Source organism: Hemiscyllium ocellatum, chromosome 24, assembly GCF_020745735.1.
Source record: "Hemiscyllium ocellatum isolate sHemOce1 chromosome 24, sHemOce1.pat.X.cur, whole genome shotgun sequence".
Lineage (NCBI taxonomy): Eukaryota > Metazoa > Chordata > Chondrichthyes > Orectolobiformes > Hemiscylliidae > Hemiscyllium > Hemiscyllium ocellatum.
In genome coordinates this window covers 5,042,751-5,059,853 of record NC_083424.1, presented here as the reverse complement: position 1 = coordinate 5,059,853, position 17,103 = coordinate 5,042,751, and the positions used below count along the sequence as shown (strand labels likewise).

Sequence of the window (17,103 nt, the reverse complement as noted above, 5' to 3'; positions counted from 1 at the left end):
CAGATGGGCCAACGGGCTGAGAAGTGGCAGATGGAGTTTAATTCAGATAAATGCGAGGTGCTGCATTTTGGGAAAGCAAATCTTAGCAGGACTTATACACTTAATAGTAAGTTCCTAGGCAGTGTTGCTGAACAAAGTGACCTTGGAGTGCAGGTTCATAGCTCCTTGAAAGTGGAGTCACAGGTAGATAGGATAGTGAAGAAGGAGTTTGGTATGCTTTCCTTTATTGGTCAGAGTATTGAGTACAGGAGTTGAGAGGTCATGTTGCGGCAGTACAAGACATTAGTTAGGCCACTGTTGGAATATTGCGTGCAATTCTGGTCTCCTTCCTATCGGAAAGATGTTGTGAAACTTGAAACGGTTCAGAAAAGATTTATAAGGATGTTGCCAGAGTTGGAGGATTTGAGTTATAGGGATAGGCTGAACAGACTGGGGCTGTTTTCCCTGGAGCGTCAGAGGCTGTGGGGTGACCTTATAGAGGTTTACAAAATTGTGAGGAGCATGGATAGGTAAACAGACAAAGTCTTTTCCCTGGGTTGGGGAGTCCAGAACTAGAGGGCATAGAATTGGGTGAGAAGGAAAAGATATAAAAGAGACCTAAAGGCCAACATTTTCACACAGAGGGTGGTACGCGTATGGAATGAGCTGCCAGGGGATGTGGTGGAGGCTGGTACAATTGCAACATTTAAGAGGCATTTGGATGGGTATATGAATAGGAAGGGTTTGGAGGGATATTGGCTGGGTGTTGGCAGGTGGGACTAGATTGGGTTGGGATATCTGGTCAGCATGGACGGGTTGGACCGAAGGGTCTGTTTCCGTGCTGTACATCTCTGTGACTCTATGACTCTAAGACTTCATAAGCTTGGACAGAAGATTCGGAAAGCAATAGGAAGTGTTCCCATGTTCAGAACTAGGAGTCAAGGTCAAACCAATGGGATTTCTGTGGCTATGGCAGAAAGTTAATGACTGCTTCAGGAAGAGGAATTATGTTTCTTTAAAAATCAGAAATTGCTGGAAAAACTCTGCAGCTCTGGTAACATCCATAGAGAGAAAGCAGAGTTAATGTTTCGGGTCCAGTGCCCACAAAGGTCACTTCAGAACTGAGCTCTGAAGAAGGGTCTGAAAGGTTCACTCTGCTTTTTCCCCACAGAATAGGAAATTCGACGTTTCGGGCATAAGCCCTTCATCATTCCTGATGAAGGGCTTATGCCCGAAACGTCGAATTTCCTATTCCTTGGATGCTGCCTGACCTGCTATGCTTTAACCAGCAACACATTTTCAACTGTGATCTCCAGCATCTGCAGACCTCATTTTTTTTCCCCACAGATGCTACCAGACCTACTGAGTTTCTCCAGCAATGTCTGATTTGGTTTCAGATTGCCAGCATCCACAATTCTTTGTATCATTTGAAAATGCTTTACAGCCAATGAAATAATTATTGAAGAGTTCATTGCTGTAATGTCAGAAACATGGCAGCCAGTTTCCACACAGCAAGCTCCCATGGACCATGATCTGCCAATGAGCGGGTCATCTGTTTCATACTTGTGGATTTTCGCTACAGAAAGCGGTTGAGGTCAAAACATTGACTGTTTTTACAAAGTAGGAAGTGAGGACTGCAGATGCTGGAGATCAGAGCTGAAAATGTGTTGCTGGAAAAGTGCAGCAGGTCAGGCAGCATCCAAGGAACGGGCTTATGTCTGAAACGTCGAATCTCCTGTTCCTTGGATGCTGCCTGACCTGCGCTTTTCTAGCAACACATTTTCAGCTCTGTTTTTACAAAGTAGTTGATATAGTTCTTAGGGATCAAAGGGTATTGGGGGGGAAATGGGAACGGGGCGGGAGTTGGATGATCTTCCAGGATCATATTAAATGACAGAGCAGGCTCAAAGGGCCAAATGGCCTACTCCTGTTCCTATTTTCTATCTTGACTGTAATGTTGTTTGAGAGATTGACATTGTCCAGGCCACCAGAGAGAACGCCGTGTGTGTTTCATTGGAAAAATGTTAACTGATCATTTACATCCAGCTTGGTTTGACATCTGATACAAGGACCTTCAACAGTGCAGCACTCGCTCAGTCCTGCACTGGGAGGGTCAGCCTTGAATCGTGGTTGAGAGAGGTACTTGAACCTATAACTCTATAACTGAGTGCTAAGTGGGAAAGGGTGAGTTTATGCCCTTTTGGCAGGAAGAACAGAAAAGCTGAATATTATGTGAATGGAGAAAGACTGCAGAAAGCAACAGCACAAAAGGATTTAGAGTCATCGTTTATAAAATGCTAATATTCAAGTTCAGCGGGTAATAGGGAAGGCAAATGGAATGTTTGCCTTTATGTCTAAGGACATGGAGAACAAAAGTGGAAGTTCTTGCTAAAACTATACAAGGCATAATTAGATCATAGCTGGAATACCGTGAACAATTTTGATCCCCTGATCTAAGGAAAGATAGACTGACATTGGGGATCGTGCAGAAAAGGTTCACTACATTGATTCTAGGCTTGGAGGGAGCTTCTTCTGAGGAGCATGAAGTAGTTTGGGTTGAAATCATCGGAGCTTAAACTGAAGGGGACCTTATTGAAACATATAAATCTCTTCGGGGGCTTGACAGGGGATCTGCAGAGAGTCGAGGACTAGGTGGCAGCATCTCAGAGTAAGGAGTCCCATATTTAAGACCGATTTGAGGAAGAGCTTTTCATACAGGAGAATAAATCTGTGGAATTCTTTCTCACAGAGGCCTGCAGGGGCTGGGTCATGAAGTGTATTCAAGGCTGAGACAGACAGATTTTTAATCTGTAAGGAATCATAAAGTTATGGAGGAAAGGCAGGAACGTGAAGCGAAGGATTATCAGATCAGTCATGATTTCATTGAATGGCCGAGCAGATTTGATGGGCTGAATGACCTCCTTTGCTCCTCTGTCATAAGGTCTAAGAATGCTGCTATCAACTGAGCAATAGCGGAGAGCATTAGCGGCGTTCTGCAAAGAATCCTAACAGCATTTGAACAGGCAGAGCAGCCTGTGCTCTAACATGCTAGTCTGTGATGAAGTGGAGTGTATGAGACTCTGCTCACTGGGAACTGTTCCACCTCATTCATCTTACACTGAACAAGCTCTGATTACACTTTTATTCCTAAACTGGCAACAGAACGGTATTAGCCTATCCCATTGGATTAGTGCAATGACTAAATTGTTTCTGCCACCATGGTAACATTCACAGAGATGATGCCATTGCTACTGGGTGCATAAGATGGCACAAGGCACTGATGCACGTTCCCTGTCCCCACCCTGACTCTGATTTGCCAGCCCCTCCAAGATCGCTCTGCAGTCTCCAAGAATTTAAAGAATGAATTCCACAGAACAGCTGCAAGCAAAGGAGAAAAATCAACAAATCAAACTGTGTTATTTCTAAGATTTTCTCTCAGCGCTGTTCCTATAACTGTGAAGAAACATTTGAGAAGGTTAGACTGAAAGTGAGAATCATCTGCTAAACGGATGGCTCAATACCTGCCGAGAAAGCGGCAAAGTGAAGAAAATGAAGATAATTCTTGGATAAGGTAGAGCCTGAGTGCTTCTCATGTTGCAGTGTGAAGGTGGGACCTGAGGAGAGTCAGCACAGGATAGTGAGAATGCACTGAAACCTTAGGAGATACCTTCACCCAGACCTGACTGCATTGGTGCTGCTCCCACAACCTGTAGCCAGGACTGTGGCTATCACAAGTGGCATAATTTTAAGATGATTGGAGGAAGGTTTAGGGGAGATGTCAGAGGTAGGTTCTTTACACAGAGAGTGATGAGTGTGTAGAATGCACTGCCACCGGTGGTGGTAGAGTCAGATACACTAGGCAGATTTACGAACTCTTGGATAGGAATATGGATGATAGTAAAATGTAGAGTAGTCTGATCTTAATCGGATAAAAGGTTGGCACAATATCAAGGGCCGAAGGGCCTGTACTGTGCTGTACTGTTCTAAGTTCTATGTTCCATGTTCTATGTAATCACTAACAAAGTCTTCAGCACCACCCCGCTCCCCCCCCCTCCCCGCCCCCACAGCCCCAAGAGGAGGCCTGAAGTTGAGCGGTTTCCGGGAGAGGAAGTTTGTGCCCACCTCTTTGTTTTTGGCTTAACAAGGACTGCTGAAGGTCAGGGACCGGTCCCGAGGTGACCTCAGTGGTAGAGATTTGTGCAGCAGGAGGACTTCAAAGCAAAAGGGAAATAAATTCCGAAAGTCCTGTGGATGCTGTAAATCGGAAACCACATCAGAAATTGCTGGAAAAGCTCAGGAAGTCTTGGCAGCATGTGCAGAGAGAAATAAGAGTTAACATGTCAGGCCCAGTAACTTTTCCTCAGTTCTGACGAAAGGTCACTTGACCAAAAATGCTAACTCTGATATCTCTCCGTGAAAAATACATCACTGGGGGGGGGTGAAGGGGAGGTGTGCGCATATCTGTGTGTACGTTTTAAATCTATAATCAGATATCTACAAGATGGAACTGACATTTGACTTGCTAGTCAAACCAAGTGGGTTATTTTTCCCATTTTCAATGACATTGCAAGGAAACAGTGTTAGCTTAAAAATGTGTTGCTGGAAAAGCTCAGCAGGTCAGGCAGCATCCAAGGAGCAGGAGAATCGACGTTTCGGACATAAGCCCTTCTTCAGGAATGAGGAGGGTGTGCCAAGCAGGCTAAGATAAAAGGTAGGGAGGAGGGACTTGGGGGAGGGGCGTTGGGAATGCGATAGGTAGAAGGAGGTCAAGGTGAGTGTGATAGGCCGAAGTGGGGCTGGGGGCGGAGAGGTCGGGAAGAATATTGCAGGTCAAGACGGTGGTGCTGAGTCTGAGGATTGGGACTGAGAAAAGGTCAGGGGAGGGGAAATGAGGAAGCTGGAGAAATCTGCATTCATCCCTTGTGGTTGGAGGGTTCCTAGGCGGAAGATGAGTCCTCTTCCTTCAGGCATCATGTTGCCATGGTCTGGGTGATGGAGGAGGCCAAGGACCTGCATGTCCTTGGTGGAGTGGGAGGAGGAGTTAAAAGTGTTCAGCCACGGGACGGTTGGGTTGTTTGGTCCGGGTGTCCCAGAGGTGTTCTCTGAAACGTTCCGCAAGTAGGCGGTCTGTCTCCCCAATGTAGAGAGGGCCACATCGGGTGCAGCGGATGCAGTAAATGATGTGTGTGGAGGTGCAGGTGAATTTCTGATGGATATGGAAGGATCCCTTGGGGCCTTGGAGGGAAGTAAGGGGGGAGGTGTGGGCGCAAGTTTTGCATTTTTTGCGGTTGCAGGGGAAGGTGCTGGGAGTGGAGATTGGGTTGGTGGGGGGTGTGGATCTGACAAGGGAGTCGCAGAGGGAGTGGTCTTTCCCGAACGCTGATAGGGATGGATGGGAGTGTTAGCTGGCAATTAACTGCCAAGATGATTTGATTGGTGCATGACAGATCAAAGTAAGAGCTGACACCAAGGCAGCACAGAAACTGAGTAACTCGCCAATCATAGAAACTGGCAGCCACTGAGTCCTAAGGGCCACCAGTGAACCCTAGTTCACAGGAGACCTAGCAGCGAGAACGGGAGTGTTCTTCAGCTTCCTGTTGTGGGGTGGGAGCCACCGGTAAAGGGGCTTCAGGACAGTCTGGGGTAGGGATTGGGATCTTAGAGGCCAATGCTAGTGTCTACCACCCATGGACTCCAATTTTCCCTCATACTTGGCAGGTAGATCACCACAGTAACCCAGCTGGGCAGATTGGTGACTAGCTAAAGTCTTTCCCCGGCCCTTAGCTGATGGCTTAGGGTCTGAATTAATGGTCATATATAATACAGCAAAGAACTATGGATGCTGGAAATCAGCACAAAGTGCTGGAGAAACTCAGCAGGCCTGGCAAAATCTATGGAGAGAGAAAGAGAGTCAACATTTCAATTGCAGTGATCCTTCTGATAGTAGCTGGGAAAGTATGGTATTTATGCTGATGACAGGGGTTGTGGGAAAAAGGAGTGAGTGGGTGGACAGGTGGAGATGGAAACCAAACAGAGAGAGGTGGAGGGGGGAAGGGGAAGGTAGGCAAAGGGATAGTTGATAGCACGTCACAGTCGAAGAAAGACCAGTGATAATGGGGGCAATGAGTAGATGAAAATGTGTTGGCTAACATGCAAACAGGGTCATGATGTGAGGACTCGGAAAACAATGTGAGGGATGGTGTTCAGGTCCTGAAATTATTGAACACCAGTACTGAAGGCTCCCGTGTGGAAAATGAGTTGCTGTTCTTCCAACTTGTGTTGAGCTTCACTGCAACATGCCTGAGACAGAGACGTTGGCCAGGAAACGGTGGGGTCCAGAAGAGAGCAGAACCGCGTATAACGGCAACGGATGGGTCTCATTGGTTGGGAGGAGCTGGGTGTACCTCAGATTCTGTCCTTACCACTGTCACTGTTGTCATCGACCAAGATGACCTCTTTGAGGAGATGTGGAGGCGTGTGATTGACGACACTGTGCACTGACCGCAGGATAACCGACAAAGCCTCATTCACAAAGATGAAGACCACAGCGATCTGAGGGAGGTTGCTCTGGTATGTCATCTGCTTGCACCTTATAACCCAATAAAAAAAACAGAACCCAAGAGGTTTGGTCAGTAAGTCTGCTCTCTGATTTCAATGGCAACTGTGCTTTATTACACATTCAGACATGGAGCAACAAATACAACATTACATTCGGTTTGAGGGGGGGTGGGGTGAGTAGCCAGATAATTGTCATAATCAGCAAAGTGTAAAACACAGAAATGCAGCAAAACCTCGCAAATATCGAACATTGGTGATTATCATTCACTTTCTTTTGGGGAAACCTATATAAATTAGAAGTCTCTCTATAACTTGCACTGTAGCAACACTTCAATCTCTAGAAAGACCAGGGCAGCAGTGATGTCTTATTCTAAGCCATATCCTGTCATTCACTGAGTCATGAAAGGCACTACACAAATGCAAGTTTACTCAATCACTCTGCAGTTCCGAGCAATGACCAGAGATCAAAAGCCTCAACCTTGCAAAACCCAGCCCCCCTTTTGTCTTTCGTTGCTTTTGAACTATCTAAAGATCAATTTCTGTTATCCAGGCAGGTACAGGGAGCTGTGCTGACAGATTCCAAACCTATCTGTCTTAATCACACAACAGCAGTTGTAGGTGACATTACACTCTTGTGGTGTGTGAAAGCTCAGAAAAAAAGTTGGCAGATTCCTTTAAAACAGGAGGAGGAAAAGCACTCCACTGAGAGAAATAGGCTTCAGTTAAAGAAAATGTGGATTTGACGAGAATATTTCCCCTCTGCCCCCTGCCCAAGTCTAATTTCACTGTCACATAACAAGAATGAGCAAGCTGTCTGATTTGTTTCAAACCTTTTAATGTCATAGTGATTTTCCATTCCAGTTAGCAGCTTTTAAAATACTTATCTTTGTATTTTAAATCTGCTGCAGCCTTATTTCATCCCTATATCTGTAACCTCGGACTTTCCCAAGTTGTCTGCGCTCCTCCAGTTCTAGTCTCCCACACATCTCTGATTTCCGTTGGTGTCTTCTACAGCCGAATCCCCAAATCCTGGAATTCCCTTTCTAAACCTCCACCTTCCAATCCCCTCTTCATGCTGCTCCCCAAAACCCACCTCTTTGATTAGGTTCTTGCTGACCCGTCCTGATCAATCTTCACTCATCCCCGTGTCCCGTTTGGTCCCATTGTGGTTTTTGCAATGACCTTCAATCTGTGCCCCTTCTGCTACTGGGGACGGTCTCCCCTCATTTACTCTAACAAAGCCCTTCATGAACACTCAATGTTCTCCAAAGGAAACTACCTGCTCTTTCCAATAAAAACAAAACATGCTGAATATTTGAAGTAACAAATTGGCTCGTACAGAACTAGTGTTGCAGCATCTGTTTTGCTACGTTCGTTCTCTTCAGGGGACTTTTCACACAATAACTGGGCAGCTGCTCACTCTAATATTGGTTCAAGTGTATTAGAGCTCAGGTCTAATTAGTCCCTCAATGAAGTCAATATTAAAAACCAACCATTCAGTAGCACAATCTATGGAGCTGTGATCAGTCATTCCACACACCCACCCCACAGCCTGTTTGTGAAATGTTTTCAAACCACGCTTTCACATTAATTATTATATTGTTTGAGTGCACAAATTGTCAGGGCAGCTGTTTCCATTTAGGTCAGCAGGAACAGGCGCAGTGTCTGGGTTCATGTCCCACCTAGATTAGATCCCCTACAGTATGGAAACAGGCCCTTCGGCCCAACAAGTCCACACTGACCCTCCAAAGAGTAACCCATCCAGACCCATTCCCCTACTCTATATTTACCCCTGACTAATGCACCTATGGGCAATATAGCATGGGCAATTCACCTAACATGCACATTTTTGGATTGTGGGAGGAAACCGGAGCACCCAGAGGAAACCCACACAGACACACAGAGAGAGAAAGTGCAAACTCCCCATGGATAGTCACCCAAGGCAGGAATCGAACCTGGGTCCTGGTGCTGTGAGGCAGCAGTGCTAACCACTGAGCCACTGTGCCATCTGCTTCCAAGGTGTGTCAGAATATCTCTAATACAGGTAATATACGCAGTACTTTGTTCAGCTCCCTCGTCTTTCTGCACATTTGTTAAAAAAAATGTTAAGGGCCCTTGTGAGAGAATCCAATGCAAATTGAGAAAAAAACGCTTTGCCCAGAATGTGAAACTTGTGACCACACAGGGTGGGGAGTGTGAATAAAACAACGTCTGGGGATGCGTGATGGGAGAGAAAGGAAGAGGAGATGATCAAATATTGTGATGTTTGGACTCCAAAGTCAGTTCCCTTGCTACCAATTCCATCCCTCTCCTGAAAAACTATCTTTTGCATCACTCTGTCAAAGTTTGTGAGCATCACTGGCTAAGCCCAGTATTTATTGCCCCGTCCCTAGTTGCCCCTTGAGAAGGTGGGGGGTGAGCTGCCTTCTTGACCCGCTGCAGTCCATATGCTGTGGGTAGACCCACAATGTCCCTCAGGGAGGGAATTCCAGGATTTTGACCCAGTGACAGTGAAGGAACGGCGATATATTTCCAAGTCAGGATGGTGAGTGGATTGGAGGGGAACATGCAGGGGGTGGTGTTCCCATGGATCTGCTGCCCCTGTTCTTCCCTAGTGACAGGTTTGAAAGGTGATGGTGAAGGCAACCAACTGGATTGTTCACAATTGTAGTGTCACATTTAGCCCGCCGTAAACATCCAACCACCAAACCCCGTTCACTCCCCTCCCCCTACCGTCCCCAACTATCTCCCAACCATTAGCAGATGTACACAACAACTCCATTTTCACACATGTTGCCTGTGTTTGATAGACAACAGTTTTGTACATAGACAAAGTTACAGTGAAGATATTTAGATGTATAAAACTCCATTCATTTATTAAGTACTTAAGTAAATAATACATGCTTTTAATTACTAGCGATAACTCAACCACTGTCCTTTCCTCTGCTGGGTTCTGTGATTAACCCCAAACATTACTATCTGGGAGAGTTGGCAGTTGGCCAGATTAGAGCTCTCCTCAGTATCTTCCCCACGCTGCCTGATGGAGGGGATTTCTTCATAGTTGCTCATCTTGGAGTTACTGCTAAAATCAAGGGATTCCCAGGCTGCCTTTTATACAGCCAAGAGTGTGGTGCTGGAAAAGCACTGCAGGTCAGGCAGCATCAGGATTCCTGATGAAGGGCATTTGCCTGAAATGTCTAGTTTCCTGCTCCTAGGACGCTGCCTGACCTGCTGTGCTTTTCCAGCACCACACTCTTGGCTCTAATCTCCAGCATCTGCAGTCCTTACTTTCGCCCTGCCTTTTATACAGATCAGAATTAGAATTACTATTAGTTCAAGAGCAGCAGGTCAGGCAGCATCCAAGGAACAGGAGATTCGACGTTTCGGGCATAAGCCCTTCATCAGGAATCCTGATGAAGGGCTTATGCCCGAAACGTCGAATTTCCTGCTCCTTGGATGCTGCCTGACCTGCTGTGCTTTAACCAGCAACACATTTTCAGCTCTGATCTCCAGCATCTGCAGACCTCACTTTTTACTCTTAGCATTAGTTCAGACTTGCTATGTTGACATTCCAATTTCCTTATTTGGAATTACTTGTGAAACTTTTGCAGTTCCAAATGGTTTTACCACATGTAGCTCGCAATTGTCAAATTCCTTTTGTTTCTCCAAATCCTTCTGCCTTCTACGGTCTCAATTGTAACCCAGCCCCCCGATTGGTTTTCCCGGCAGCTGGAATGTCAGTCTGCTCATTCTTCCTAACTACAGGTTTGTGTACTCCTCTCCCCCAGCCCACCACCACCCCTTGTCTGCAGGGGTTTCCTCCGGGTGCTCTGGCTTCCTCCCTCAGTCTAAAGATGTGCAGGTTAGGGTGGATTGGCCATGGGAAATTGCCTATAATATCCAGGGATGTGCAGGCTAGGTGGGTTAGCCTTGGGAAATGCAGAGTTATAGGGAGAAGGTGTGTCTGGATGGGGTACTATTCAGAGGGTTAGTGTGGACTCAATGGGCTGAATAGCCTACGTACACACTGTAGGAATTCTATGCAGCTGGAATTTGGATGTGGTAGACTACTTACCTGAGCGAACCATTTTCTGCAATGTCTTCTGTCTGGCTTGTGGCTAACCTGTTTTAGTCCACCGTAAAATCTGATATCAATTTCCATGTCTTTGGCCTTCTCCAACACATTCTCATCTCTGTGTCCCCACTTTCCATGACCCTGTTGCAGCTGAGTATCCCTGATTTTAACCCCTCCACCAGCTGTGGCCCTACACTCAGTCACTCAGGACCTGAGGTTGAAATTCCCTTTCACACTCTGGCCCTAATTATCTATTTCCATTTTTAAGACCTTCCTTAAAGTGAAGCTTTTACCCCCTGCCCTAGTACAAGTCATTCTGCTGTAGAGCAGGTTACGTCAATGTGAATTTGCTGTAATGCAGTTGATGAATTGTGGACACTGTTTCTACAGCGTGAACTTTAAAAACATGTGTTGGCTGTAATGCGATTACCTCACCAACATTTTAATCGCTATTTCTAAAGCACAATCATTCTATAACACGGGGTTGCACAAGCATGCAACCATCACATTATCAAAGAACTGACTGTATTGTTTTATGGGGCTCAGTGTCTGATGTTACAGCGCTTGTTGGGATGTATTTCATCAAAGGCACTATACAAATATACCTCGTTGCTACACCAGTAGGATGAAATGGAAGAAGGAGGTGGCTCACATGGAGCACGGGGTTTACTAGTATGAGCAATTTGGACTGAATGGCCTGTGCTTCTGTTCAGACACCTCCCTCCACACTTTGCTAAATAGGTTGAAATGGATTAAGCAATTTGCACCAGGAAAATATTCAAGATGTTCTTTTCAAAACTCTTCAATGTTCTTAAAACCCTGCCATTGGCCCGAAGGCACTGGGCTCTGCCAAATGGGAGACTGAGGCCTGAAACTTTCAGGGGACCATTTGCTGAGAGTGAGCTCTGGGCCTCAGGCTTCTGTTGCCCGTCTCTTCCCCATTCGCTCGACTGGGTGAATTTACTCCCTCCAACTCTACATTGCACAGCCATTGCCATCACTGAGCGTGCCGCGTTGGGAGACTGCTAACTCAGAACCCTGTTGAAAATGTGGCCCCACATCAGTTATCATTTTGCAAGCAATGCTCAGAACCCCGGTGGTGGGGGAGGGGGTGCGGGAATATTCCCTTAACTGATAAAGAAACTGTGGCACAATGAAACCAGCTTTTAACTATTTATCGCATGGACTCTCATTTGCACCCCTTGCTATATCAGGTTGGTTTTAATTCCTTTGAGCCCTCACAATTGCTGTGTTGAACTAGAAACTCTTACAGTTCATTTTATTCATTTCTAATCTTTGAAATGAACTCGGTTTGTACGATAAATTAAAACAATAAATTACTGGGGGCAAGGAAATACTTTTCCAAGGTAGTGCCCAGGTGCATTGACTAACCTAATTTCAAACTCCCCAGGGTTACATGCACGTTCTCTTCATCAGGATTAGTTAGATCAATCAGTCGCACTTTTACCTCTGAGCTCAAAGTTTGTCAGAGGAGAGAGACAAAAGGTGCAGGACTGAGGGTGTGCTGCACTGTCAGAGGTGCCAACTCTCAGATGGCATATTTAAATAGCTCAATCTTGTCTGGTGAATGGAAGGGGGTCTGTGGTATTTTATTTCAGTTACGTGTGGCAGTTCTCTCCACTGTATGAGCCAATGGAGAGTCATAGAATCCACACCAACCCTCTGAAGAGCATCCCTCCCGAATCCACTCCATCCCTATAACCCTGTTTACACATTGCTGGACATTATGAGCAATTTAGCACGGCCAATCCACCTAACCTGCACATCTTCAGGCTATGGGGAAAAAACCTGAATGTGTGGAAATTGCAGAGACAGTCACACAAGTGTGTCAGCGAACCCATATAGAACATAGAACATCGAACGTTACAGCGCAGTACCGGCCCTTCGGCCCTTGATGTTGCGCTGACCTGCAAAATTAATCTGATGCCCATCTAATGTACACCATTCCATTATTATCCATATGTATGACCAAGCAGATCCCTGGCACTGTGAGGCAACAGTGTTAACCATTGAGCCACCATGCCATACAACCACTATCAGAGAAAGCTGAATGTTTATTCCCTATCCGACTGCCCCTTGACAGAACTTGCTGCTCACAGACTGGGTGCTGTATTTCCCATATTGTAATAGCATCTCCACATCAAACGTGATTCACTGACAGTAGAGTGCTGGGATGACCTAGAAGGTGCTAGTGAAATGCACTCTGCCAGAAGGCAATTGACTGAAGCATCTTGGCTTCCCCAGATCTCTGCCACTCACCCACTCTTACCCACTTCTTTTCCTGCTGATTTTTAATTTAATTGGTACCAGAACTGGCACCTGAACTGTTTCCATCAGTTCGGAGCAGCCTCCCCGTACAGAATTCTCAGTACAGAATTCTCAGATTTATGTTGTTGGCAGTTTGCTGTGCAATTAGAAACGGTTTCATTATTCTTGGCTCCATCTGTCCTGACGATTTGCCATATGGCTGTTCATGATCAGCCAACAATACCTCAGCAGAACTGTGGAGCGATAACAGTTTAAGGACATCTCCCTAACCCCTTAAACATCTACTCTCAGACCCAACCTGAAGCCAACCATTGCCTCCAGTATTCACCACCCCCTCCCAATGCCCTCCAATTTGGGGTTTTCCTGCCGGGTTTGTACTATCACCTCCTATGTCCACCCACACGTAAGAGTCCAGCAGCACTGAGAAAGGCCCTTTGACCCAAACTGGTCCATGCCAACCAAAATATCCATCCAAGCTAACCCCATTTTCCTGCACTTGGCCCAAATCCTTCTAAACCTTCCCTATCCATGGATTTGTCCAAATGCCTTTTAAATGTTGTTATTGTACCCAACTCAACCACTTCTACTTGCAGCTCATTCCATATGCGTACCACCCTCTGTATCGAAAATGTTACCCCTCAGGTTCCCTTTTATTCTTTCCCCTCTAACCTGAAACTGATGCCCTCTACTAGAAAGGAAATTGGGAAATCCCCGGCAATTACAGACCAGTCAGTCTCACGTCTGTCGTCTGCAAGGTGTTAGAAAGGATTCTGAGGGATAGGATTTATGACCATCTGGAAGAGCATGGCTTGATTAAATACAGTCAGCACGGCTTTGAGGGACAGGTCATGCCTCACAAATCTTATTGAGTTCTTTGAGGATGTTACTAGACAAGTTGATGAGGCCAAGCAGTGGATGTTGTGTATATGGACTTCAGTAAGGCATTTGATAAGGTTCCCCATGGTAGGCTCGTTCAGAAGGTCAGGAGGAATGGGATACAGGGAAATTCAGCTGTCTGAATTCAGTTGACAGAATTGGCTGTTCGACAGAAGACAGCAAGTGGTAGTGGAAGGAAAGTATTCTGCCTGGAAGTCAGTGGTGAGTGGTCTTCCACAGGGCTCTGTTCTTGGGCCTCTACTCTTTGTAATTTTTATTAATGACTTGGATGAGGAGATTGAAGGATGGGTTAGCAAGTTTGCAAACGACACAAAAGTTGGAGGTGTTGTTGACAGTATAGAGGACCGTTGTAGGCTACAGCATGACATTGACAGGATGCAGAGATGGGCTGAGAGGTGGCAGATGGAGTTCATCCTGGATAAATGCGAGGTGATGCATTTTGAAAGGTCGAAGTTGAAAGTTGAGTACTGGATTAAAGATGAAAATGTGTTGCTGGTTAAAGCACAGCAGGTCAGGCAGCATCCAAGGAATAGGAAATTCGACGTTTCGGGCATAAGCCCTTCATCAGGAATGGATTAAAGATCGGATTCTTGGCAGTGTGGAGGAACAGAGGGATCTTGGTGTGCAGGTACATAGATCCCTTAAAATTGCCACCCAGATGGACAGGGTTGTTAAGAAAGCATATGGCGTTTTGGCTTTCATTAACAGGGGGTTGAGTTTAAGAGCCGTGAGATCTTGTTGCAGCTCTATAAAACTTCGGTTAGACCGCACTTGGAATACTGCGTCCAGTTCTGGTCGCCCTATTATAGGAAAGAGGTGGATGGTTTGGAGAGGGTTCAGAGGAGGTTTACCAGGATGCTGCCTGGACTGGAGGGCTTATTTTACGAAGAGAGGTTGACTGAGCTCAGACTAACTTCTTTGGAAAAAAGAAGGAAGAGGGGGGACCTAATTGAGGTGTACAAGATAATGAGAGGCATAGCCAGTGACCTTTTCCCAGGGCAGAAATTGTTAACACGAGGGGTCATAGTTTTAAGCTGGTTGGCGGAAAATATAGAGGGGATGTCAGAGGCGGGTTCTTTACACAGAGAGTTGTGAGAGCATGGAATGTGGTGCCAGCAGCAGTTGTGGAAGCGAGGTCATTGGGGGTATTTAAGAGACTGCTGGACATGCATATGGTCACAGAAATTTGAGGGTTCGTACATTAGGTTTACCTTACATGAGGATCAATGGTCGGCACAACATCGTGGGCTGAAGGGCCTGTTCTGTGCTGTACTGTCCTATGTTCTAGTCCGTGATTCCCCAAACCTGGGAAAAGCACTGAGTGCATTCTCCCTATCCATGCCTCTCATGATCTTATACACCTCTACAAGGTTCCCCCTCAGTCTCCTACACTCTAAAGAAAAGTCCTAGTTTGTCCAACCTCTCCCTACAACTCAGACCGTTGAGTCCTGGAAACATCCACAGTCCTCATCAATGATCACCCATCAGGTTTGTAGACTACTCCCCAGGAGAGAGCGGTTTGCTTCCTGAAAGGGCAAGACTTTGACAGATCAGTTCTTGCCTGATTGGACGATTGAATATCTTTCCCTAACTTCACTGGTCACCTTCTGAACCAATGAACTGAAGTGAGCTCAGGAACTTTTGTTTTAAAAGTGCCTCCCCCCTAGTGATTTTCCTCCTGGCTCACTGCTCTCTCCTGGGGAATATCCTACAAATGCCAAGGATGGCAGGCCAACACTGGAGGTTTGGTAAGTGCCAACGCGACGTTCCTCCCTCTCCCCATCCCATACACCATCCGTCCAAAAGTCTGAGACCACCCCGGTGCTCCAAGATAATGCACAAAATGGTTACAGTCCACACACAAGATTCTGACTCCAAGGTCATGACCCAAGAATGCCCTTTGTCCTTTTAATTATTGGTTAATCAGAAAAAAACACTCAGTCTCCCTCCTGGATTCGGAATGCACCACACGTGACTAATGTGCTGACAGTACTGGGCTGGTTCGACTTGAAAGAAAACTGCCAACTTTTACAGGGGAAAGAATGGAAAGGGTCAATAACTAATCTCATTAAAAGTGAAAGTAGCAAGAGACAAGGGGAGAGAAAGATGAGGACGAGACTGTGTTTGGTGTTAGCGCAGTTGGTCATGGCTCTTCCCTCCTGATAGCTTTCCTGACACATTTTAGACAGCACCTTCCAAACCCTGACCTTTACCATCTAGAAGGACAAGGGCAGCAGAAACATGGGAACTGCACATTAAGCCATTAACCATCCTGACTTGGAAACTTATTGTGGTTCCTTCAGTGCCACAGGGTCAACGTCCTGGAACTTTTTCCCTGATAGCACTGTGGGTGTCCCTGTACTCTATAAGAGTGCAGCAGTTCAACATGTTCACCACCACCCCCTCAAGGGGTAATTAGGTATGGGCAACAGACACTGTACCCAAGTCCTGTGAATGAATAAAAGAAGCATTAACTTTTTGGCTGTCCTCTCTCACTGAGTTGGGCACTCAACTCATGCAGTAACAAGACTCCATCGTGAATCCAGCCAGACAAATTACAATAGGCACAGTACTGCATGGGTTCCCTCAGAAACGTTATTCACATTGCCAGCCTAATTATACTGTGCTTTCTTCATTAGAATTCTCCACTTTTGTGCTGAATAAAAACAAATCCATGGTGTGGCTGACAGACATACCACTTTCAGATTTTCCTATTCTGTGTCTAAATTGACTAGGCGATGCCTTCAATGAGCCATTATATCCATTGTGAATCAAATGAATGAAATCATTAAGCCTTAGCAAAAGTCTGATATTATCTACAGACCTAAAGGAGGACTTTTGATGTCACGCTGTTGCTAACAGAACATTTACTGAACCACGTCCATTTCGACAACACTTTCAGGCTGAAACACTCAATTCTAACCCCCACTTGCCAGCTCAGGGGGTGACTGTGTGGATAGCCAAACGGGAGTTCCTGTCACAGGATACTGTTGTCAGGCAACGTAGCAAATAAAGAAAGGCAAAGGACTGGGAGATGCTGGAAATTAGAAACTGCTGGAAAACACTCAGCAGGTCTGGCAGCATCCATGGAGAGAAATCAGAGTGAACGTTTCAGGACAAGTGACCCTTCTTCCGAATTGACTGGAGCTCGGTTGACAATGGTATAAATACTAAATGGCGGGGGGGAGTGGCTGGTGAACAACAGGTGGGAATGAACCCAGACAGAGAGAAAACCAGCCAGGCAGACAAAGGAGTAGAGTAGAGGAACTTTCATTTGTCATTTCTACCATATACAACTGATAGGC

The 17,103-nt window shown here is 45.9% G+C and overlaps 1 protein-coding gene across 1 annotated transcript in view; it reads right to left on the bottom strand.

The window, feature by feature from the left end:
• galnt9 (polypeptide N-acetylgalactosaminyltransferase 9) overlaps positions 1–17,103 on the bottom strand; it is a 282,752-nt gene that overhangs the window by 208,497 nt on the left and 57,152 nt on the right. Inside the window, exon 3 of the mRNA XM_060843904.1 lies at positions 6,402–6,568. Within this exon, the coding sequence (XP_060699887.1) occupies positions 6,402–6,568 (167 nt within the window). The remainder of the gene's footprint in view (positions 1–6,401; positions 6,569–17,103) is intronic.